Here is a 24,137-nt window from a genome sequence, read left to right on the forward strand (position 1 = left end):
GGATGAAAATAATTCTCTATTATATTCTAGGGAAAAAAGCAGATGAGATCCTATAGACATAAGCAGCTCAATGGCAATTGGTCCCATTTTTAGCTTAACAAATGCAAATGCATGAAATTTGCCATGTTTAAAGAACATTTCTTTCCAATGCTCTATTTCTCTTTTAAGGCTTTCACAAAATATTTTCTTTAATTTTTTTTTTTTTTTTTTTAATTAGAACTCTAAAATCAAGTACTCTAAAAGCAGGAGTTCTTTGTAACTAAGAGTTACTTTGGAGAATTTAAGCTAGGTTATTTGTCATGTTCGTTCATTAGCCTATGTACCTTTTTCCTGAAAATATTTTTGCTAATTGTGGGGACATATACAGTGGACATTCAATAGAACTTTAAAATATCTTTATCCATGTGCCTTGTGATTTAGAACTACAGAAATTTAAATATTAAATATAAATATTTGGCATTATTTCATGTAAATGCCTTGCTTATAGGATATTTCACTTGTGTCTGTGGTGTCTTTTGTGGGATGTCAAAGTCAAACACACACTTTCATCTCTCAGCTGAAAATGTGAGTTTACATCTTCTTAACTGGCTCATTGATTCATTTTAGCAAATCTTGATTTGAGGGATATCTTGTAATTTTTAAATATACACAACTAAATACTTCTTAAAGCCAGTCCTTCCATCTTTGCCCTCAAGAGAAGCCAGTTTAGATACAAAGATAGAAAACCCTTGTCCTGCAGCACATGTATATTTAAAAATCCCACCTTTTTCCCTAGCAGTATTGCACTGTGCAGTGTGTAACAGGTAATACTGTTTTGCTAAAATGTGCCTGTTCAAGCCATTTGATTATAATAAATTACTAGTTTCTAAGACAATCGCAAAAAGCTAAGCAGTTATTAATGTGTGTGGCTTTATTTAAATATACACTGCTACTCTGCAGTGATATTCCTAATGCCACATCTTGTTGTCTCTGTCAAGGTTAGCAACATGTAGATGAATACAAATCCTTTTCTATAAAAAATTAGAAAGCATTTTACATACCTTAAGAGGGCTACACCAGTTTTCATTATATTTTACAGATATTAGCACTGTTTTTTAATGTACTTTAGAGGGTCAAAATAATCTTTCTGCTTAGCATCTCTCACCTGCAAATATAGCAGGGATGTTATATTTACTTTAATACTTGTATAAACTATGCAGAAATTTTTTAATAAAATGTAATATATTTTATAAGCTAATAAGACTGAATGGGTAATTAAAGGTTTCTAGCGTGCATTACTATAACTTGCAAATACAGAGACATTTTGGTAATCTTTTCTTACTAAAGATGTGACCGTTTAATGTACTTTCACTGTTTCTACTTTGGTAGTCCAATGGGAATTCAGTAATGACATTTTGTCATGTCAAACTGTGAACATAAATTTGTACTGTACAGTCCTCATACTATATTTAGTATACAATGCATATGTATTATACTTGTTAATAAAACCCTCGGAATGTTGTTCGTGGTCACGTCGTCATACGCTGTACGACAGAGAGCAGTGGCACGGGTACCAGGGTTTTCGGGTGACCCTTCGGCAGTGCCCGGGCACTCTCCGCGTGGTGTCCCTGCCCCACAGATGACCGAGGGCAGGAGCTGGTAGCCCACACACCACTTCTCGCCCCCGTGCTGGGGAGGAGCTGTGCCCAGCACTGCGCTTGGTGGCGAACTCACAAAAGTAGTTTACTTGCTTCTAATTAGGGCATTCTAACTCGTCCGTTGTGGAGTCTAGAGCGCCAAACACGCGATTCTGCGGGTTTTAGCACTTGCAGAGCGGTGGTCTGGGCCTGCTCCTTCAGCCGTGCTCTACCCCCACGGCCCTTTCCCAGGCCAGGGTGCCAGAGCAGACAGCGCAGACTGCCAACGCGTCGACGCGCACGAATCCGGGCGCGCTTTGCCGAGAGACGGTGATGGTGACGGGTAGAGCTGCCGCAGAATGTTTTTATTTCTTCGCGCCTCTTCAGATGCCTAAAAAGAGTGAGCCCAGTTGAATTCACTATGCATCTCTCGACGCTTTCCATTCCCGCTGAGGTAACCGCATCGGGATGTTGGTCTGTTGCTGCCTGGGACCCAGCAGATCAGCCTGGTGAGCACCTACGCTATGCCGTGGTGACATACAGAAGGGAAAGGAGCTACAGCAGAAATGAGGCATAAAAATAAAACCCCGCAAACAGCAGAGAGAATGTGAGGAAACGACCGGCTTGTATTTCTTGGCGTCCTGCTCGAGAACCGGGGCTGCTGGTTGTAAAGCCAGAGTCAGTGTTCCCACCACGCCGTTGAATTTAGGGGTTCACTGGCCAGCGAACCAGTCAGTTTGTGCGCTCCACAGCCTCCTGGGCGGGAGGGACGGATGGCGTGGGGGCACCGAGTCCCAGCGCCGCTGTGACCTGTCCCCTCGAGCCCGCACACCCCCCAGGAGGGTCCTGCGTGTGCCGGGCTGATCTGAGTATCTGCTTCAGCTTTCCTGGGAGGCAAGAGGCGTCCCAGGCCTTCGGGCGTGAGCTATCATTTTCAGGAAATAGCGATAATTTAATCGGCCACTGGGTGTCACCCTTAGGCTGAGAAAAAGGCAAAATTTAAGCTCACGTGATTGTACTTTAAGAAATTGTTTCTTTTCTCGTGGTTAAGAAATGAAGCTGCTCCTTCTGTTTTACCTTCTACAACTGAGTCAGATCCTGTCACGCAGAGAAATCTGCTCAAGGATTCAAAACTGATCTTTGTGTCTTGAGGACAATTTTTAGCCATAAAAACACTTTTAACATACCCTCTACAATTAAAACTCTGGCCTGGCCGAACACTGTTAACAAAGTCGATGCACAATATTGCTTTCATGTGGGCTTCCAGGCCTGTGAGATCAGTGAGAGCAGCACCTGAGATCATTTTTATAAACGCGGACATTAATATGGCAGTATTTCAAGAGTTCAACCAGATACTCATGTCTTGCAAACTTCTTCCCAAGAAGCAGCTCTATGAACACATTTTTTTAAAAAAGGTCTTCAACAGCATATTGCCTCATAAAAAAACAGTGAAGAAAAGCATTTGCTACCTTTGGCCAAAACAAAAAATAATTGACACTTTATGTATCCTCTGAGAGAAACAGAGTTTCAGGGAAGAAGAAAACGGAAGTTCCAACAGAGAAGAGATGAGAAACACTATCAAATGCTAACATTAACAAACAAACAAACAAACAAAAAACAACAAAATTAATCTGCTTTATCAAAGGAACTCAGAAGTGTATTTTAAGCAGCTGCAGTGTATGGTACAATAAGTAAATAACTAAAATACTTGGCACGTGCATGAAAGATTTCTGAGGTAGGAAGGCCAGAGTATAAGGGGGTGTTAAAGGTTTAATATCCTAAAACAGTATACATGACAGAGTTGAGAAACTATTCCTTTCACACCTACCTGCAATTTAGGTTTCAAAACAGTCTTAAAGGTGAGGGACTCTTCCACAGCCCAGACCCTGTGCATTATTTAGGACATAAAACCCAGTTTGCTGATGCATTACATTTACAGAGACCAGAAAGCCTGATTTGAGAAATTTTACTTCCTCTTTTCTCATCTAGTAAACAGGACAAAATATGTGCCCCTTAAAACGTTACCACTAAGTTTGAATGCTAATCATGTCCTTAGACTGTAACGCTTGAGAGGGGGAGAAATCTTTCAGGAAAGAGGGGCACAGGTTTTCTGGTAGCATTCTCCACTGTAAAGCGCAGAGGAGCCCTGGAGAGGTAAAGGCTACAAAACTCCTAACCAGCTTAATGTGCACGGGCCTCTGCAACTGAACAGTTCCTTCAGTACCCGAGAGCTGTGTAGCACACAAGCCTTAAATTATAGACGGGTGTAACTCTGGCTGTAGCCGAAATAAAGAAGCCACTAAAGCTTAGACAGGCAACAGCCTAAGAGCAGACAGCAATGTTATGGAGGAAGTAAAGAACCTGCACCCAGAGGGATGCTGTGCGGTTGGGAAAAACCTCTTAAGAGGGAAACATTGCAGCTCCAGTGGTGCGTTCAGGCTGCAGCCCCAGGTTTAACGTCACTACTTCTGCGGAAAGCCCCTCACAGCCTACTGTAACTGGCTGGCTGGCGCACAAGCTTTGCGATGCACTTTCAGCAGTGCCCCATGGTGCCTAATGCCCCTGGCCACTGTGTTGGGTTGGCATGAAGCACGAGTGACTCTCAGGGTAGGGAAAAGCCCTCCTGACTCGAACTCCTGCAGAGCACTAAGCTCCTCTTTGTCTTTGAACATCTGCCCTCATCATAAATAACCTGCTTTTCAAGCATGCCGCATCCACCAGCTCCCACTGAAGTACTGAGCGTTTAGCAGCACTTTTTAAGGTACACAAAGAAATCTTGGTCCTGGCTTTGGGAGGGGGAGGATCTCAGTTATGTGTTATCACAGAAATCAGTAGCCAACTTCCCTTTGCCTGAAATTAAGACTTAATAGAGGTTTTTAGCCCTTCTTTCCAAAGCTCTACATTGAGAACCAGGTCCCTAGCATCCCACTGCAACACCCAGTTAACCTGAGCTGGTAGGTGGGTGCACAGTGATGTCTCAGCACCTCTGGACACTGGGAAGCTCTCCCATAGCTTCCCATCCACTGCTTCATCTAGCTACCACCACACACACCTGGCAGGTGCTCGGTCAGCCGCCTCGGCGAGGGTTAAGGATCGCATCCTCTTATTGGGTGGCTCACCTCACATGCTGCTCACGGTTGTGATCAAAGGGTTTTGCATTTCCCTTAAGCTGTAAGTATAATTACACAAGTCCTCATCACCAGTGAAATGACACCAGGAGATTTAATAACAGATAAAAAATGAGATGTTTATTATATTGTCAAATTAAATCCAAGCACAGCAAATTATTAGATGTCTCTTATCAATAAATACCATTAGTTTAAACAGTTTTATTTTAGCAGAGAATTTACTCCCCAGTGCAAATTACTCCTTTTTCACTTGCATGATGACCCTCAGCACCTGCTGATTAAAAGGGCAAGGGAAGAGAGTTCAGTGAACATCTGGAGATAAAAGGGGATTCACCTCCAAACATCAAGCTTCTACACTTTAGAAAACAGGAAAAACAAGCAACCTAACATAGCTTGATATGATCATAGCAGAAAGCAGCAATATTGTAATAGTATCAATATTTCATGAGTTCAGGTATTATTTTGAAGACAAGGAATAGCAAATTCTATGAAATCATGACTTGGTAGGTAAATCTAGGCAAGTGGGAATGTTTAGTACAGCAAAGGAAGAAGAATATTAAACAGGCATTAATGGCTCCAACTTTCAGCTCTTACCCTGGAAAATCTCTGTCTGTGACAAACGGAAAGATTTCCAGGAAGAGAAAACAGGCTGAAGGTACCCTTGACATCTACTATACCAATGTACAGGAAGGGATTTAAATAACAGTTTTCTTCTTCTTTGTATTATTTAATTAAACCCAAGGAAGCAGATGCCTACCACCTTAACCCCAGAGCATCCATGTCACAACAAAGATAAAATGCATGCCTTGACAGTCATGATGACATTGAACCAAACACTATTTTTGTTACTTTAAAATACAGCTTTCAATGGGCAAAGTCCAAAACAAAGGCAACCCAAGTTCACAGAAATAAGTGCAGTCACTATGAAAATTTCCCTCCCCTTCTCTTTGTTGATGATGGGCAACTACAGAAGACTTCTGACTACTTTCACGACTAGAATGAGCAATAGCAATTTCTGTATGTATCACAATTACATCTTGCTACAAACTAGGAATACTGTAAAAAACTATTAAAAAATTATTATAACAATTTAATGCAAGACAGTCAAGTCAGTTATTCACATACTGACTTACACTACTAGGAGAAGTAATATCACTCTGCTCCTCATTTGCTTCAAAGGATATTGGCAGGTTAATGCTAATAGCTGCCCTCAGGTTAGCCCAGAAAAGGGGATGCTTGCTCCTCTCCTTTGGCCACTCCAGGTAGGTTCGCTTTGCCATGAGAGCCTTCAGCTTGTGATACCTGGCAGGGATAATGTACGGAGGGATCGGCTCCAGTAAAATGAGGATTAAGCTGTTGGAATTCTCGCTGAATAATTTGTGATGGGCAAAGTACAGCTCATAGTGACACCACTCGCTCTGCACAAAGTTGGGAGACAACACAAAGATCGACTTGTAGCTCTTCTCAATGCAGTTAATGATGTTCTCCACAATGCTCTTGCCGGGGATAAAGTTCCTCTCGTGCTGGCACAGTTGTACACAGCCCTCCCCCTTCTCCAGGTTCGGGATCAGCTCGTTCTTCACCCACAACGAATCGCGCTCGCTGTAGGAAATGAACGCGTGAAACTGCAGAACGGTCTCCCGCTCTTCGGGGTGGCTGTGCCAAGCCCTCCGCTTTGTCTGCGTCCACTGCCACGTCATCCGCACGTACCACGGCACATCCAAGTAGATGCACAGAAAGGCCACGACAGCCACCAGCACCAGCGTCAGCAGCAGAGCTGTCACCAGCAAGAGCACCGTGTTGCAAGCCAGTTCAGTCAGGTGGAAGTCCTTCAGCTGCGTTCCTTGCAAGTCTTCCGGGTACTCGCACACATACGCCGCTGGCCAGCCAAACAGCTTCCCCCCAGACTGCCTCTCCAGACGGATAAAGTCTTGCAGTTCACAGGAACACTCAAACGGGTTGCGCCCGGCTTGTAGCTCCCTGACCTGTGGGCAGCTCTGGAAGAAGTTGGCAGATGGGGTGAGGATCAAATTCATCTCTACGTTCAGGAACTCCAGCAACATAAAGCCACTGCACCCCGGCAGGTCAGCCAGCCTGTTCGATGCCAGGTTCAGCTCTTTCAAGGATTTCAGCTCAGCCATTCCCTTGGGGACACTGGTGATGTGATTGTTTTGGAGGTTGAGTTTTTTGATGTTGACTGGCAAGCACTCAAACACGGCATCCATCAACTGATTTGAGGACAGGTCCAACTCTGTCAGAGACTCAGCCCACTGGCATTGCACATCAGCTCCATCGTGACTCAGCAAGTTGCTGCTGATGTCCAGGTATTTCAGTGATTTCATACGGCTAGTCATGAAGCTTACCTTGGAAAGGCTCTCAAATTTATTCCTCTGCAAAATAAGTAATTTCAGATCTGTCAGAGTGCCACAATTCTGGAACAATTCATCTGTCAGGGCATTGTGAGAAAAATTTAAATACTGAAATGAGCTCGTTCTATTGGGGCAAAGCATGTGTGGCATATATGCATCATATATTGTCAAGCTGGCAATATTCATCTCTGAAAACTGTCTGTATAGAATCTCCTGGTTGAAATAATAAACCTTATTACGGACATGTTCCAAAGTTAGCACCTTCATGGAGCCACCCGAAGAGATTAATTGTTCCAGAGAGCTTAATAAGGGTAGAAATTCATATTCAGTCAGCTCCCCCAGTGGTCCCCGAAAAGTCAAATTTCTCACAGTCAAATGCTCCACGGGTGAGTACCAAATAAGCAGGAAAATTTGCAAAATGATAGTCCATTGTAAGTCCACAGTGTCAAGGCTGAGAGCTGTTGTCTTGATTTTCTTCAGAAGTGTTAAAGAAGGGGAGGGGAAATCTTTGTAGCTCAAGGTGTATCTTAAGTTAACGATTCTTAAGTTTTCTGAAGTGCTCATTCCATCATACAGGAGGGAAAAACTGAAGTTTTGGGTTGCTGCAAAAACAATGTGGAGGCTCCTTGTATTCAAGGCTGTCAGACTCTGAGGCTCATACAGAGAAAAGTCTTCTAAGGTCAGGAAGACAGTGCACAGCTGCAAATGTATGATAGACCTGAAGTCTGACCTTCGTATCATTGTGGCACTTAATCCTAGGTACTCCAAATGAAACATGTTCCCAAATTCCTTACAGATGGGCAGGGCAGTAAACTTATTGAAAGAAAGATCTAAATGTCTAAGATATGCAAGATTTTGACAGTAAACTTTCAAAATATTATTATGAGATAAATCTAAGTATTCCAAATCTTCATTAAAAATGAAGACACTAAAGTCAAGCTCTGTAATTAGATTATGAGAAAGATTTAATACTTGAAGGTCAGAAAGATAAATAAATTCTGAGATACTAAGTCCAGAGATCCTATTATGTGATATATCTAATACATGAGTATGGACTGGAATGTTTTTTGGAACATTAGTTAGCAAAGTGCTTGAATAATTTGCAATAAATTCATTTTCCACAGTTGGCTGGATATTATTCCATAGCATGAATATAAAGACACAAGCAAAGACATAGATATTTGTAAGGGGTCTCATTGTGCTTTCCAGGTTTATCTTGGTTTTTTACAGAAACACAGAAGCAAATCTTCATTTTCTGTTCAATATGTCTCAGTGATGAGTCCAGCCCTATGGAAAGAAAACACGTGGAATTTGCTGAAATTGTTGAACTGTTGAATTTGCTTTTTATTGCTAAAATAAAATGGAAATTTTATGTAATAAAAACTTTATTTTTACATACTTTTGTTCTAAGTTCTTATCAATCCTCCTCACCCCCGTTCTTTAATTCCAATTATTTATTTTCTCAGTTTAGTAGAAATTAATTCCTTTATAATGGAAGGAATACAATCAGTGGTATGTTAAAAAACCACAGGGATGTTAAGAAATACAAATTTCTCAACGACCTTGAAAAATACAAGACCGGTACAAACAGACATCAATGCATTTAGGAGTAAAGGAGAACAGAACAAGCCTCCCATCTGCTCTTCCCATACACCCCATGTCCACACACATTTGGGGACAGAACTCCAAAAGCCTCGGGGACCCTCACAGAAATGGGTGCAAAAACAACCTCTTCACTCAGAAGAGCCAAAGGATATTCCTCTTCACACTCCAAAGACCCGGGACATGGCCATGCACCCCCTCAGGGTCAGCCGATCAAAGCAGCTGATCAGCTTTGTCTTTGCTATAGCACAAAGACATAGGGGTCCATTATTCCAGTAAGCCAAGAATCTTGAGGAGGAATTATACTGTCTCATGAATACTGTAACGCCTATCTAGCCAAAAGCATACTCATAGGAAAATCACAGCATCACTGGACACTATATATGAAGCAGTGGTACCCAAAATCTGAAAGAAAACACTTGATGCTTCCAAAGGCTGCAGGATTTGCTAGGTGTCCTAGGAAATTTTCTACATTTTCCAAATTACCCCAGCATTGCAGCTTGACAAAGGACCTCTCTAGAAATGGTGAGGGACAAAGAGTCTAGTTCTACGGATCAAAAAACACAGGGAGGGAAAGATTTTGTGGATATGGAAAATGGTTCAGCAGCATTAATATCTGGTCATGTCTATCAATAGCCTACATAGATTTGGAGAGGTATCAGTCCTATCATGAAAAACCATGACCTGGGCATTACTCTCGTGTTGTCACGCATTTAACGCAACACACAGACAACCTGAAGTATGAGCAACTCATAAACTATTTCAGGAGACTAACATCCCCGGTTTTTTTTTTCCTGTTCTGATTTTGTCTGTAAAAAAAACAGTTTTAAAATTCTGCCCCTGTGTAATCTTTTGTTAAATAAAAACCAAAAGCCTATTTTTTCAGTTCTAGGTTATAATGTGTGTTAGTCTCTAATAATTTGATTGACTGATATAAATACTCATCCCTTCTCCTCCAAGTCTCCTATGAAGCTTAACCAAGTTTTCTTCTAAATAAGTAAAGCAAAAATACATGTAATTAACATCACCAAAAGCAATAAAAGAATAAATCAGTAAAGTATAAATTTCTACCTCAGTAGAATCCAATTGAGTGGTCAAATTCTGCCTTCAGAAAGTTGTGCTGGGGTATCTGAGCACAGAATAGAAATGAAGCTGGGATGGCTGGTCAAAGTACAGTGTCACTCACAAGAACAACCAAGACAAGCAAATCTGACCCAGCTTCCTTCAAAGAGCAGCTGACCCTGTTCTTCAGAGTCCAGGCTGGTAAAGAACCTCTTGAATCAAATAAACTTTGATCTGGAACTATCTGGAGGAACTTCTCCCTGGGCAAAAGGGATGCCAGGAACAAAGCAAGAAATGTTCTGAAGGGAGAAAAAAACCAGAAAGATATTCTCTGTCTGTGCTTCATTGCCAGATGAGTTTTAATTTACTGTGCATGCTATGCTATACACTGCGACAAGGGATGATCTGCACTGTATAGCAATGAAGAGTGCCACAGTCAAAGAATAAAGCAGGTATGTCTAGCAAAGCAATACTAAGGATCAACAGTTACCCCTCTAACACTATCTTATGATGGTATTAGAGTTGGATGAGAATGAAAATTGCCATACCAAGCATTTTTTTCCCTTTCTTCTTTGTTGAAATTCAACATACAGGTGAGCATTTTCACTGAAATTTCAAAGTGCAAGAATATCTTCCAACAGTGAAGAAAGACCAGCACCTGAGATTTGATGGAGTCCAAACCAGATATAACAAAAAGAAAAAAATGTAAATAATGGAGCAAATATAACTCACCTTTTGTGCATGGAATCCACCTCTGAGTGAAGAATCAGCAAAATTCCTCTGCATACTTGGTTAACATCCTCAGAACAGAATTTCAAACATATGTAATCTTCAAGCTAGGGAATCTCACATGAGATGCTAATTCCTTAATAATTACTACCTCGAGAAGTAGAAAGAACAAGGTTTTCTTATATAGGTTATATAATTCTAAGAATTAACGAAATGTCCCTACAATGCAGGTATTAAGAGCACAATAAAAGGAAACTTCTAACAGTCCGAACTCGAAATACATTTACTTCTGTAATATTTACATAACTGTACAGTTTAGGAGGAAATAAGCCGATCTGTGGTACAGAATATTCACCAAGGCAAGACTGTTTGAATAATTCCGCATTTCTAATTTCATGTCTGCTTCTCATGGTTACACACATTCTAGAAATTTGTCAACTGCATCTCCTCTTTTGCATACACAGAAAAGAGGAAGCAGAACCCCCACCACCAACTTCTCTTTGTATCAAAATCTCTTGCAGAGCTCTACCCCACTGAATTATTTTCCTCAGCAAGCAGACTAATTAATGTAGCACACTGACAGATGGCAAAAGCTTAGATCTCAAAAGCTGGTAACAGGGTCAAACTGGCACAGTTCAAAACCTTTACAGGTCAATCTTTACACTAGAGATGCCTTGGATGGTTATCAGGGATACCCCACATTGTAGCTTCCTTCAAAAAATTATACACAATGAACCATAGAGAGTAGTCTCTATGATATGAAAGCTGTAAAGAAGCCACGAAGAATACAGTAATGTAGGGCAATCTGGCAATAGAGGAATCCAATAAAGCAGCCATTCAATTAGCATTTTGAACAAGGGCAGGAGCCTAGCGAGCAAATCAACAGAGCAGAGAGCGAGTGCATTGCAAAGGCAGATGTAAATAACCAAACCCAACACCTCAGTCCTATAAGCCTCCACACTAACACAACATGCTTCAGTAAGATTAATTAGCAAGGAAGAAAGAAGCAGAGATGAATAAATGAATGAAGATTTATTTAATCTTAATGAATTTTAAGATTAAATTCATGAAGTATGTAATTAATTCTTCAGGTATGAGCAAACTAGGGGAAGAGGGGGGCACCTGGGCCCATTCTGGACTCAGTCTAGAGCTTACTCCACCCCATAAAACAGCGCCTTGGAGGAGAGTTGAAGGCAAGAGAGGATTCAGCTAAAGAAGCTGCAAAGTATGAAAATTTATTCTAGACACCAGTGCCAGTTATATTTCAAGCTTGCATTAGATTCCTTTGAAACTTTTCTTTTGCAATTACCTTTTCAATTTTGCAAAGAGTAATTTAACCCTTTGCTTTGCTGAAAGAAAATGTCTAGTTTTCATTTTTAGATTGATGAGTAAAATAGTCTGAACTGAAACTGAACTGAAACCATTCTGCTTTCCTAAGTGCAGTGAATCTGAATAATACATTACAGAAAACTCGGAGACATTCGTGACCCAAGACAAGACCAGGGATCATGAATGTTTCTCAATAAGCAGCAAGACTCTGCCTGTCAGCTGATACTGTCTTGTCTTCGAGTTAAAGAGGAAGTTCCCATTGCTGGGCATTAATCTATGAAAATGAATAGACTAAGGCACTATTGTTGACAGAACAATAATATCCCAATTATGCAAACCAGTGGCAGTTTTACTTCCAATATAATCCATGAAAAAACTTTGCTGCATGGACAAAAACAAATACACCGTCAGCTTTCATCAGAATTGACTCCAGTGCACACACAGCTGTAAAAAGCAAAAGTATCTAAGCCTTTAGTTGTAGTATGTTTAATTTCCTTACTGCCCTTCTTTATCAGACTTTAATATACATTCAAATAAAGTTTGCCATAAAGAAAAATTTACAACTAGTTAAAATAAAACTGATACTCCTGAATACCTCTGTTAAACAATTAGGAACATTGCATAATGTTATTTTTACTAACCAATTCAGCAAAGCTTTGTTTGGGGCTGGTTTCGGTTTACTGATTAAGTCATTTCGCATGATAGGCAAAAACTAAAAATCAGTGTATTTCTGTTCATGCATCCTGAAATGTACCCTCTGAATACCATCCTTTCCATAGTCAGCGTACATACACTCATGCACATACCTTGTTCCATTGCTGAGGTTTATATTGTTGGGGTTTTTTGCAGCTGATTCTATCAATGAGCACCTGTCTTCACAAACAGCCTTTCCTCAAGGTACATTTCACACTTCTGCCTATATATTGTGATTACTTACCCAGAGGGGAACCGTAGCTACGCTTGGCTGGGTATGAGAAGCCAGTCAGGACCAGCACCGTGCCCAAAGGTGTGAAGAATCTCTCCAACTGGAACTGCCAGTGTTTGGTCATATCGAGGACCTTACCTTCAACTGTAACTCTCATTGTCACAACTTAACCCTGTGTGTCAGGTAGGTGAAACAAGGGCTAAATGCCGCCACAAGTCAAAGTGAGCAGAGACTGTACTGCATTTATGCCCAAGCCTATTTTGCTTGGGCATAAACAGACACAAGGATCAAAGCTGTGGAAATCAGACTGGTAACACAGAGTCACCTTGCAGAACACAGAACTTCCTCATTTATTGGTTTATCAGTACTGCTTCCTCTTGACCAAACAGTGACTACAAATGAGCATTACAGTCAATCTCAGTAAATGTTTCTGAAAGAAAAAACAGCCAAACTGAAGCCCTGAGTAAAACCACAGGTTTCACAGAGGTTTTGAACCCTCCCCTCAGCAGAATGCCTCACCTCCCACGGAGTCCCATTCTTTTCCCTTGAGCGCCTTTCTCTGCTCTAACCCTCTGCAGCTGAACTTCAGTGATGATGCTTTGTAACATTTCTAAAGCTGAAAAAGAGCCGAGCTCTCAGCAGGGCAACCCAGATTGTGTCAGGACTCCCAGTCTGTCACAGTTCAGTTTCCTTCATACTACACACTACTTAAATATACATAAAAACATTTACACTTTCACTTCATTCTGCACTTTTTCTAGGTTTTGGAGGGTGTATAACCCCCATGTTATCAGTTTTGTAAGTTGATATTACTATATATGTAAAAATAGCATTCCTGCTAGTCACCAAGATGACTAGACAGATGCCAGGAATCTGCTCTGATATGGTATCTGACATCAGAATACATTTACACACTCATTTTCCTGATAACTGGAGTGCATTAGCAGTTACCAATTGCAGTGCAGAACCAGCTGCAGACTCACATCACCGGGGTGCGCAGAAAAGGGTAGCTGCTTTCCAAAATGTGCAGAAAAAGTGGCTGACATGGGCTGTGAGACTACACATGGCCCCACGTATGGGCAATTTCTTCTTGGACTAAAACTGGTTTTATAGAAAGTGTTCAGAGTATGGCAGAGGCTAAAATAATTGTTTGAAATATTCTGATATGTATCACCTGAGAAACTCATTCTCTCCTGTGGAATCAGAAAAACTAGATGTAGTAATTCATTGCATGTGTAGCTGTTTTATCAATTATCTGGCACATACCATGGACAAAAACCTAATAGCATGTGTGTTTCAGGTTCCAAAGCACAAGTTTTAATTGCTCCCCATGCTCATTACAAGCCCCTTCCAACATTATTCACTCAAGGATTTTGGACATATACCAGAAACCTGCAGTTACATATTTCTGCTTATGATCGCATCAGCTCCATTGCCAGAGGTCACGTAGTTCCCAAGTTCTTTCCAAAGTGGCAAGCAAACCCTTGCTAAAACCTTCCACTCCTGAAAGAAAGAAATAATTTCTGGTAACAGCTATGTGCTCCCACGTGAATAACAGGAAGGATTCTTGGTGCACTCTCTGACTTTCAGAGGGTTTTTCTGTCCTCCTGCCAACAGAAGCAGCAATACGAGTTCTTAAAGCTTCACACACAACAGGGGATGTTAACTCTATTACTGAAGTTTCAAGGGCTACTGACCTAAAACTCTGAGGCTTTCAAAGAAAATTTTCACGTGAGCCACCATGTAACAATCCAGCTGCCCCTGGTTGTGTGAAAGGGATAGGCAAACCAAGCTAAGTCTGTTCATCTTCAGTTTTCTACGGGTTAAATTACTCATACACTGAAGCATTAGTTGGAGGGGAAGGAGGAAGCATAGAAAATATTTGTTTCTGCTGTCCTGAATTAAATGCCTGCAATTTTATAATAGGTGTGTTATATTAATTTCGAGGCTGAGTGGGATGACAGGGCTAAAGGTGTTAAATTTGACCTTTCCCCTACAAATCATAAACAGTTGCTGGCAGTTCAAGACTTCAAGAGACCTCAGCCTCCTTAGACCTCAGGCAAAAAAAATCAAAATTAATATATTTTGTTAATAATAATGGAAGACAAGAATGAGATAAAATGCTATACTAAATGAGGATTTCATCTTAACATCCCTTCTTCTGTTGTATTCCCGTTGAAACACATTTTTGAAAGGAAAACTTACTACTCTCTGGTCATCTAAGTCTGGTATTCCAGATGGCAAACACCTCCCCTTCTGGAGACAAAGACGAAATTTGCTGTCATCATCTTCAGCAATTGTGAATATTTGTCAGAGCACAGCCATGTTTTCTTGAAGCCAAACCACACCACTACAGTGTCCTGGTTTCAGCTGGGAGAGAGTTAATTTGCTTTCTAGTAGCCGGTATAGTGTTATATCTTGGATTCAGTATGAGAAGAATGTTGATAACACACTGATGATTTCAGTTGTTGCTAAGTAATGTTTAGACCAAGTCAAGTATTTTTCAGCTTGTCATGCTCAGCCAGCAAGAAGGCTGGAGGGGCACAAGAAGTTGGGAAGGGACCCAGCCAGGACAGCTGACCCAAACTGGCCAAAGGGGTATTCCATACCATGTGACATCATGCCCAGTATATAAAATGGGGGAAGTGGGGCTGGGGGGTATTGCTGCTCAGGGACTAACTGGGCATCGGTCAGCGAGTGGTGAGCAATTGCATTGTGCATCACTTGTTTTGTATATTCCAATCTTTTTATTATTATTATATTATTGTCATTTTATTATTGTTATTATTATCATTAGTTTCTTCCTTTCTGTTCTGTTAAACTGTTCTTATCTCAACCCACAAGTTTTACTTTTTTTTCTGATTCTCTCCCCCATCCCACTGAGTGGGGGGAAGTGAGTGAGCAGCTGCATGGTGCTTAGTTGTTTGGCTGGGGTTAACCCCGACAACAGGTAGAGGGGCCTGCTGTATTTCTACAAAGGAGAGCAAATATTGTAAATGTAGCTTGTCTTTCTGACTCTGTGAATAGAGGGTCTTATCTGCTGTCCCAAGACCTGGCAAATTTTTTCAGCCTCTGACTGGTTATTGCGTTTCTGATCAGAACTCGTCGCTGTGCTGCAAAAGATACTGTTTTGCCTGAAAAGGACAGATTCTTTTAATAATAAGCGTAAAGATATATGGGTGAGAAGCAAAAAAGTAGAAAGCTAAAAAAAAAGCATAATGTAAAGTCAAGAGCTTCTCAAGATATAGTCAATGATGATGAAGGTAGTTCTGTTACTGCAGATGATACCCTCTCAGTCCCTTTGCTCAGGGTATCTCTCAGGATCAAAAGGGTACCAGGACTCTATCAGAGGATGGGAATTAAGAGCCCTGACTGTCAATTCACTGCTCCTCCCTCGCAGCAGTACCAACCTACGAGCCCCAAAACGTGAAGCGGCTCATCTTTCCTTTTTATTTTTCTTTTCAAGAAAAAAACCCTCACTCAGTCCTCTTTTGTGGCATGGCCATTTTTGTCCACCTGTGCTGGACGTTCAGAGTCCTGTATCTGGGTCCTATCCTTTCAAGCTTCACTGAATCTGAGAAAACACTACCCAGGAACCACCTCAGACTCTGGCCTTCTAGACATCTTCTCAGGATGTGTTATTTTTTTTCTTGCAAACTAATTTTAGCAAAAGGGGTCCTGTGATGAAGCTGCCTAAGCTTTGTGATTAATGCAGCTCTGCAACCTCTTCAGCAACTCAAGCACTCTTCCATGACTGTACCAACTGCTCCAGGCTTTATTCTGCTGAGAAAAATTCACTACGGTATTTCAAACTGTATTTCAAAATGCACATCCAAACTCATTTGTCATTTGCTATCTCTGTATCAACTGCAAGAGAATTCCAGTGAGGTAACTTGAATTTTGCCTACCGTTAGGAGGCAGCACAGAAAACTATGTAGAAACAAGGTTCTGTAACAAAAAGTTAAATACATTGACAACCAATGGAGATCATAAAGCATTTATTGCTTCACAAAGAAAAAATGGAAGAAACTCCATTAGAAAGATTCTTCATCTGTTTCCCCACACCACTTTCCATCAGCCATTAGCAGGTTAATGCTAATAGCTGCCCTCAGGTTAGCCCAGAAAAGGGGATGCTTGCTCCTCTCCTTTGGCCACTCCAGGTAGGTTCGCTTTGCCATGAGAGCCTTCAGCTTGTGATACCTGGCAGGGATAATGTACGGAGGGATCGGCTCCAGTAAAATGAGGATTAAGCTGTTGGAATTCTCGCTGAATAATTTGTGATGGGCAAAGTACAGCTCATAGTGACACCACTCGCTCTGCACAAAGTTGGGAGACAACACAAAGATCGACTTGTAGCTCTTCTCAATGCAGTTAATGATGTTCTCCACAATGCTCTTGCCGGGGATAAAGTTCCTCTCGTGCTGGCACAGTTGTACACAGCCCTCCCCCTTCTCCAGGTTCGGGATCAGCTCGTTCTTCACCCACAACGAATCGCGCTCGCTGTAGGAAATGAACGCGTGAAACTGCAGAACGGTCTCCCGTTCTTCGGGGTGGCTGTGCCAAGCCCTCCGCTTTGTCTGCGTCCACTGCCACGTCATCCGCACGTACCACGGCACATCCAAGTAGATGCACAGAAAGGCCACGACAGCCACCAGCACCAGCGTCAGCAGCAGAGCTGTCACCAGCAAGAGCACCGTGTTGCAAGCCAGTTCAGTCAGGTGGAAGTCCTTCAGCTGCGTTCCTTGCAAGTCTTCCGGGTACTCGCACACATACGCCGCTGGCCAGCCAAACAGCTTCCCCCCAGACTGCCTCTCCAGACGGATAAAGTCTTGCAGTTCACAGGAACACTCAAACGGGTTGCGCCCGGCTTGTAGCTCCCTGACCTGTGGGCAGCTCTGGAAGAAGTTGGCAGATGGGGTGAGGATCAAATTCATCTCTACGTTCAGGAACTCCAGCAACATAAAGCCACTGCACCCCGGCAGGTCAGCCAGCCTGTTCGATGCCAGGTTCAGCTCTTTCAAGGATTTCAGCTCAGCCATTCCCTTGGGGACACTGGTGATGTGATTGTTTTGGAGGTTGAGTTTTTTGATGTTGACTGGCAAGCACTCAAACACGGCATCCATCAACTGATTTGAGGACAGGTCCAACTCTGTCAGAGACTCAGCCCACTGGCATTGCACATCAGCTCCATCGTGACTCAGCAAGTTGCTGCTGATGTCCAGGTATTTCAGTGATTTCATACGGCTAGTCATGAAGCTTACCTTGGAAAGGCTCTCAAATTTATTCCTCTGCAAGATTAATGTCTCCAGTTGAATTAATTTGTCACAGTTTTGAAACAGCAGATCTGTTAAATCGTTGTTTAAAAAATTTAAGTATCTAAAGGGACTGTCAGACGAAGGACACAGCATATGTATCATCTCTGATTCAGTTATTGTCAAGGCTGCAATATTCATGTCTGCAAATATTTTGTATAGGTCATTCTGTGAGAAGTACAGATCTGTGATTAAAACTTTCTTCAGTGTGACCGCTTTCATAGACGTACCTGAATAGTCAAAGTCATAGCTTTTTATGTGTGACAATTGTCTTACACCGTTAACATTGAAGTATTCAATGGATGAGTGCCATACAGCCTGAAAAGTTTCAATAAGAGCATTCCAGTCAACTGTCACATTTGTCAGTGTCAGATTTTGTAACCTGGAGCCTCGTCTGAAATTAGATAATAATGCTACTAATTTTTTTACATTGTCATTTGTGATTTCTGACAACGATAGGCTTTCTGTAGTATTTTGTATCAAAACCCAGTCAAAATTAGCTTTGGACTGATGACTATTTGTATAGAGGTATGGCAGGCTCTTGATTTTTTTGTCAGAACCATCTTCGTTAGAAACAGATGTGAAGAGTTCTTTTTCCACAGACAGGCTGACACAGTTCCAAAAAGTTAATGCAAACAGACACTTGTAAAGAAAAAAATTTCTGAGAGATCTCATATGTTCTGTCATACTGGTTTCTGTTTCCTTGGAGATGCTCAATACTTCTCTTATCTGTCCATCTTTGTTCTAATCCTGTAGCAAAATAAAGAAACAAAAACAAAACCCAGATCATGTCATTAAGTGGCTATGCAGGAGCCATCACAGAGATTGATCTTTTTAAGGTTCCAATTTCTCATCTCTCTCTTTGACTCAAAAAGCAACGAAGGCACCTATTATCATTCAGGAGAGGCACTCGAACACCACTGAAATTTCTATTTGGTAAATATGCTGTACTTAATATATAATGGGTCTGTTTCTTACAAAACAAGTTTTATTTCATAGGTGACTAGAATTTGCTGCTTACTTACAGAATTACTGCTGTGATTCAATGTATTATGAAGGCTTCCCACAACTGTATAATACACTTTGATCAGAAAGCACAATATTTGAGGTCAGTATGGTCATCCTCTCCTCAGATTCTCTCTTGAAGGATATGAACTAGACTCAGATACATTTTTTTAAATGGACTTGTGACTATAAAACCTGGACTGAAACACAGGATGGAGGTTCAAGAGAGTGAATCAAAATCTGAATGTCTTTAGGTAGCTGAGATTGGTCATTAGGGCTTATTTTAACTGGGGAGGCCGGGAAGGGGGATAGGATGTTCTATATTTATGCTATGGGAAAGTCCACAGAAGAGTTTGCTTCTTGTCTGGGCTTGAGCATCTCCTGAACTTAGACTCTGAAAGTGGGGTGTCCCCATGTCTGATTTGTTAGGTGTACACAGAGGACGCCAAACACACACTGAACATTTTTATATGTGTAAATCTTGATTTAAAGTTGTTTTCCAGATTTCTGAATTCTTCTTGTTTCCTCAGAACATTCTTCCCCTCTTCCTCCCGTTACTTTTAAATCGTAGTTGTTGTCTGAAGCTTTCCATAGTGCTTATTCATGACTGCAGTGGCTTTCAACTTTCCCTTGATATTGAAATGGCTGAACTGTAAGTTTATATTTCTAGTGCCTCTACAATGATTCCTGGTGACTCTACAATGAGACAGTAATAGCTGTCACTTGTTGGACTAAAGCTACAACCTTGAGGACTACATTCTCTGTACCATTAACCATTCCACACGCTTTCTTAGAATTATATTACTGTGTCTAAAACATACATTCTCTTAATCTAACATAACCTATATTATGAAATCTCAACAGTACAACAAAAAACAGTCCACTGAGTTCTCCTTTTGTAAAGAATGCATGAAACTAGGCTTGGAAATCATCCAGAAATAATGGGGCAATATGGCAAAACTTTTCCAGCCTTTTTCAAGACTTTCATTTGGAAAAATTATGCAGTTTTACCATCACAGCCCTCAAAAGGCATTTGGTCATGTGCAGAGAACAAAAGATAATCAGCATCCTCTATCCTGTTCTTCCGATTGTTTGGGCAATACTACTAATGTGTATATAATCAAACAAAACATGTACCTTCAAGACAAATCTGAAAAAAATCTACCTTCAAGTCGTTATTTCTTCTTAGGACAAAATTTCATCAATATCCAGGGACTAGGTGAAAGAAGGATACAATTCTTCCACATGTGCTTAATTTTCTTTCTCCTTCCTACGTCCTGGCATTCAGTCAAATTATTTACGAGTACCTTCAAACTTTCTTTAGAATATCCTATGAAGCAACAAAATTAACAACTGTTATAACACACGACCCATGATTTGGGGGCTAACACTGGGGAAGTTATCCTTTACAGTCATATCCCTTTTAATTTGAAAGTATCCTCAAGTCTTCAAACTTGACAAAAAGATCATTACCAAGATAAAAGCAGAGAAGGAATCCAGTAGGGTAAGCAAACCAAGATCATAGCAAGAAATTGTCCTGTTGTTTAAAGAGTGAGAGAAGAGATAAAAATTGAGGTTTTAAGAGTTTTTCCAATATAAACTCAGTATAAACTGACTAAACTTTCATATAAGAAATGTACAGAATGCATTGAGCTCTGATGGTTCAGTATTAAGGCACGCGCTTTGCAAGTTGTCAGCATAATACAAAACTCAAATGTTAAAAATACGTCTTTCACATGGATGAAACATATCATCAAGTTAGATCCACTCCTGAACTGTAGAAAAACTACTTCCATTAAATCACTGTGACCCCCTTAACTACGGGTGTCGTGCTAATACGAAGAGACTGCTATTTAGCCAGTTTCTTTGGATAAATCTACTGAACATAAGCAACTTTAGTCTCACTTCTTACCCATACGCTTGAAAGTACATCATACACTTGCTAATAATGTTCTATAGAAAACATGGTGCATTTTCACATAAGATGCAGAATATAAAAGTTTTAGCTAACAAGCAACCACATAAAATCTATAAAATTAAGTGTCTCTCACCAGAAATCCATGCTCTCTGAAAAAGCAGAAAATGTAGTCAGGAAAAGACAAAAAGAAAACTTTATCCTACTGTGTAACAATACTTAAGAATGCCCAAACTTTTTATATAAATGTTTGTGCCATCTACTGACAGCTTATGAAACGGCATTTGCTTTCCTCCAGATGTATTTTCCACATACAACATTACTGTAATTTCCCCATTATTTAATTATTATTGAACTACGTGTTTTCATGCTTTACAATAGATTAAGCAGGGAAAACAAATCTTTTTAACAACTTTCTGTCTTCATCAAATTAATATGAAAATAAGTACTTCTTTTGAGCAAGTTTTACACTGAAATTCAAACATCTTCCTCTCTGAACTTAATAATGGTCTAAGTCTATATGCATTTTTTTTTTTCCATTTCGCTCTACCAATTTAGTTGTCAAATTCTTATCATGGCTGGTTTATAAAAGTGCTGTTTGTCTTATTTTAATTTCCATTTAATGGGAATGGAAAAATAATCTCTCCCTCCTGCTCCAGCAGTGTTGTGATTGGATTAAATACTGGACATGGAAACAGTGGGTGGGGTCTTTTTTTTTTTTTTAATTAAAACAGAACAGCAACTTCCATACTGAATGCCCAAACACTTGGGTTGCTGTCCTGGCAAAGACATAAACCAGACTCTCTTTATTTCTGTGTAATGTTGGTCAGAAATTCAATCTTAGCTGAGATCTAAATACAGAACTGTCACACTACAAACTACCTTTCCGGGTTAGCATACCGTAAAACATTCATGATTTAACATTTCAATTATTCTGGAAGAAGAGGAAATAATCTTAAAAATGACTTTTTCACTTTAAAGCTTATTCTGTAAATCATATTTCATTTCTCAGCTTCAAGTGAAAAGAGGTCATCCAAAAACCAAAGGGAAAGATAGGACAGGTAGTAAGTGACAGAATATGGACAATTCGTGTTCTCTGCTGTTATGTTGATGAGCCTTATGGTGGTACTCTATGATTCTTTCTCCATTTCTGTCAATACAGACAATAGCATTCACAGCTAGTTTCCAAATGACACCTTATAATGTTGTTACATAAAAACCTCACCGTTGTCTGCTCTTAGCTGGAAAGATTTTGCTATCCATCCTTAGGATGAGATAAAATCCCAAGGCAAGACATTGCTTTTACCAAACATTCATTCCTGTTTGGGAATATAACGGTTTAACTGCTTGAATATAATCTACCTATTACTCTAATGATTACAGAACCAGACATACACTTGGTTAACATGTAATAACTGCTGTAAATTAGAGACTCTTATTTGACAGTGTCTCTTCAATTAAGTGACAGTATGAGATGGCCACTGGCATAGTTTGAGTTCTCCAGTTCTATCTACATACTATAAAGATAGATAAAGCATATGTTAAACAGCAAAATAAGCATATTACCATTAATTGCATGCCATTAGCCCTCATATTTACCACTCAGATTTACCAGTGCAATCACTGGAAGAAGATGAATATATTCCTCAAATGTTATGCATACTTGTATGTTTTGTTAAAAGTAGCCAAATGCAGTTGTTTCCTTCCATCTTTGCTTTATATTTATCTATTAAAAGGCAAGTATCTTTTCTGAAACCCATTAGGAAGATGATGACACTCAGAGTAATAACAAACTTCAGTGAAATCTGAGGTGAGTAGAAGTGTTCAATCTCTATTGCTCATTTATTCCAAAACCATTTGCAATATTACCACAGTGAGAAAATACAAGTGAAATTAATTACTGAAAAGTGAAAGAGAAAGAAAATTAGAAAAGGCAACTGCTAAATTCAAGAAAGTAATTTAGGAACTTAGGAAATGAATACATCGTTCTATCCCAATAGACAGACATACACATTTACGCACTTGTAATGTTAATTTCATCCTGAAGCAGTAACTTTACATTACAATAGTGATTAACACGCAGTTCTAAAACATGCATGGCCTTGTACAGAATCTGCAAAACTGACAGTGTAAGATCCACTTTACAGTCAAAATTACCATCCATCATGGGGAAAAACAATCTCTAGCTACTGAGCTGCATCTATCGTGATTCCTCCTAAGACACTGCCCTTACTCTTCCACAAGCTCCACTGAAAAGCAGAGAGAAATCCTTAGGGCCATTCTAGATTTCATTTTCAATAAATACATCTAAACATACATAAATTAACCTAAAAGATGCTAGAACTACCAGCATGCCCTGATACTTAAATTCTCATTGAAATGCCTTCAAAATAAAATTATTATTTACTGATACAAACATTTGCTCTGCTACCACCTACCTTTACAGGAAACTTCAGAGACTTTTGCCTGATAAGCCTGTAAGTCACATAGCATGATCCATATTTGTGAAGCATGCTTCTGAGAACTGGGGCTTTATTTTGTGACCTCCTATAGCAGCTCTTCTCAGTGATTCCACAACATGTGTTATTTTGCTTCCTGTGGCAACAGTCAGTTCTTTCTTTCTTCAGCAAAGTTAAGACTAGTGACAGAGAGGATGCTATGATGAATCGTGGAACTGCCTTTTATTGCTGTAGAAAGGCATGCTTCGCCTTAAAATGAAGCGGCAAAAAGAGGAAAGGGCGTGAGGAATTAAGACAGAGACAAGAACCACAGGTTGTTGGGCAAGAGCCTGCAATCCTCTTGCTCAACCAAGTATTTCTCGCGCAGCTGCGGGCGCCCGGCGCTGACACTAACTTACTGGAAACGTGTGTACCCACCTCCCGGTTTCTTTTAGCGGCGCCTCCTGTAAACAGATACAACAAAGGCGCAAAGAGGCATCTGAAAAGCTAAATCTCAGTTGTTTAATTCCGCAGCCCCACAGTTCAGTAGGTGGTTAGCTGCAGCTCGCTTTGAGGAAGCATTAAACTTTCTACACTAAAAAAACCCCAAAACCCAAAGCTGACGCCAGCTCAGCGACTCACTTATACTTAAAAGGCCTCGGCACGAACGTTCTCCCACCAGCGTAGCCGTGTTTACCCCTCCTGCC

General features: G+C 40.5%; 2 protein-coding genes across 3 annotated transcripts; both read right to left on the reverse strand.

Annotated features, from left to right (window-relative positions):
* Positions 1 to 5,853: 5,853 nt before the first annotated feature.
* On the reverse strand, positions 5,854 to 8,310 carry LOC104836089 (toll-like receptor 1). Its single transcript, XM_010574438.1, has one exon. The coding sequence runs from the start codon at positions 8,308 to 8,310 to the stop codon at positions 5,854 to 5,856; it is 2,457 nt and encodes an 818-aa protein (XP_010572740.1).
* Positions 8,311 to 16,529: 8,219 nt separating this feature from the next.
* LOC104836090 (toll-like receptor 1) lies at positions 16,530 to 23,977 on the reverse strand. 2 transcript variants are annotated; one of them, XM_010574439.1, is made up of 3 exons: positions 23,431 to 23,977; positions 20,243 to 20,407; positions 16,530 to 18,822 (listed from the first exon to the last, which is right to left on the reverse strand). In XM_010574439.1, the coding sequence occupies exon 3, from the start codon at positions 18,757 to 18,759 to the stop codon at positions 16,795 to 16,797; it is 1,965 nt and encodes a 654-aa protein (XP_010572741.1). In that variant the 5' UTR covers positions 18,760 to 18,822; positions 20,243 to 20,407; positions 23,431 to 23,977; the 3' UTR covers positions 16,530 to 16,794. The 2 variants fall into 2 exon arrangements, with proteins under 2 accessions (XP_010572741.1, XP_010572742.1); XM_010574440.1 differs by lacking the exon at positions 20,243 to 20,407.
* Positions 23,978 to 24,137: the final 160 nt, after the last annotated feature.

This window comes from Haliaeetus leucocephalus, unplaced genomic scaffold (assembly GCF_000737465.1).
Source record: "Haliaeetus leucocephalus isolate CR32 unplaced genomic scaffold, Haliaeetus_leucocephalus-4.0 Scaffold439, whole genome shotgun sequence".
In the NCBI taxonomy this organism is placed as follows: domain Eukaryota; kingdom Metazoa; phylum Chordata; class Aves; order Accipitriformes; family Accipitridae; genus Haliaeetus; species Haliaeetus leucocephalus.

What these genes read in the sequence shown, in the direction of transcription:
- LOC104836089 (XM_010574438.1), bottom strand. Translation starts at nt 8,310, where the DNA reads ATGAGACCCCTTACAAATATCTATGTCTTTGCTTGTGTCTTTATATTC.
- LOC104836090 (XM_010574440.1), bottom strand. Translation starts at nt 18,759, where the DNA reads ATGACAGAACATATGAGATCTCTCAGAAATTTTTTTCTTTACAAGTGT.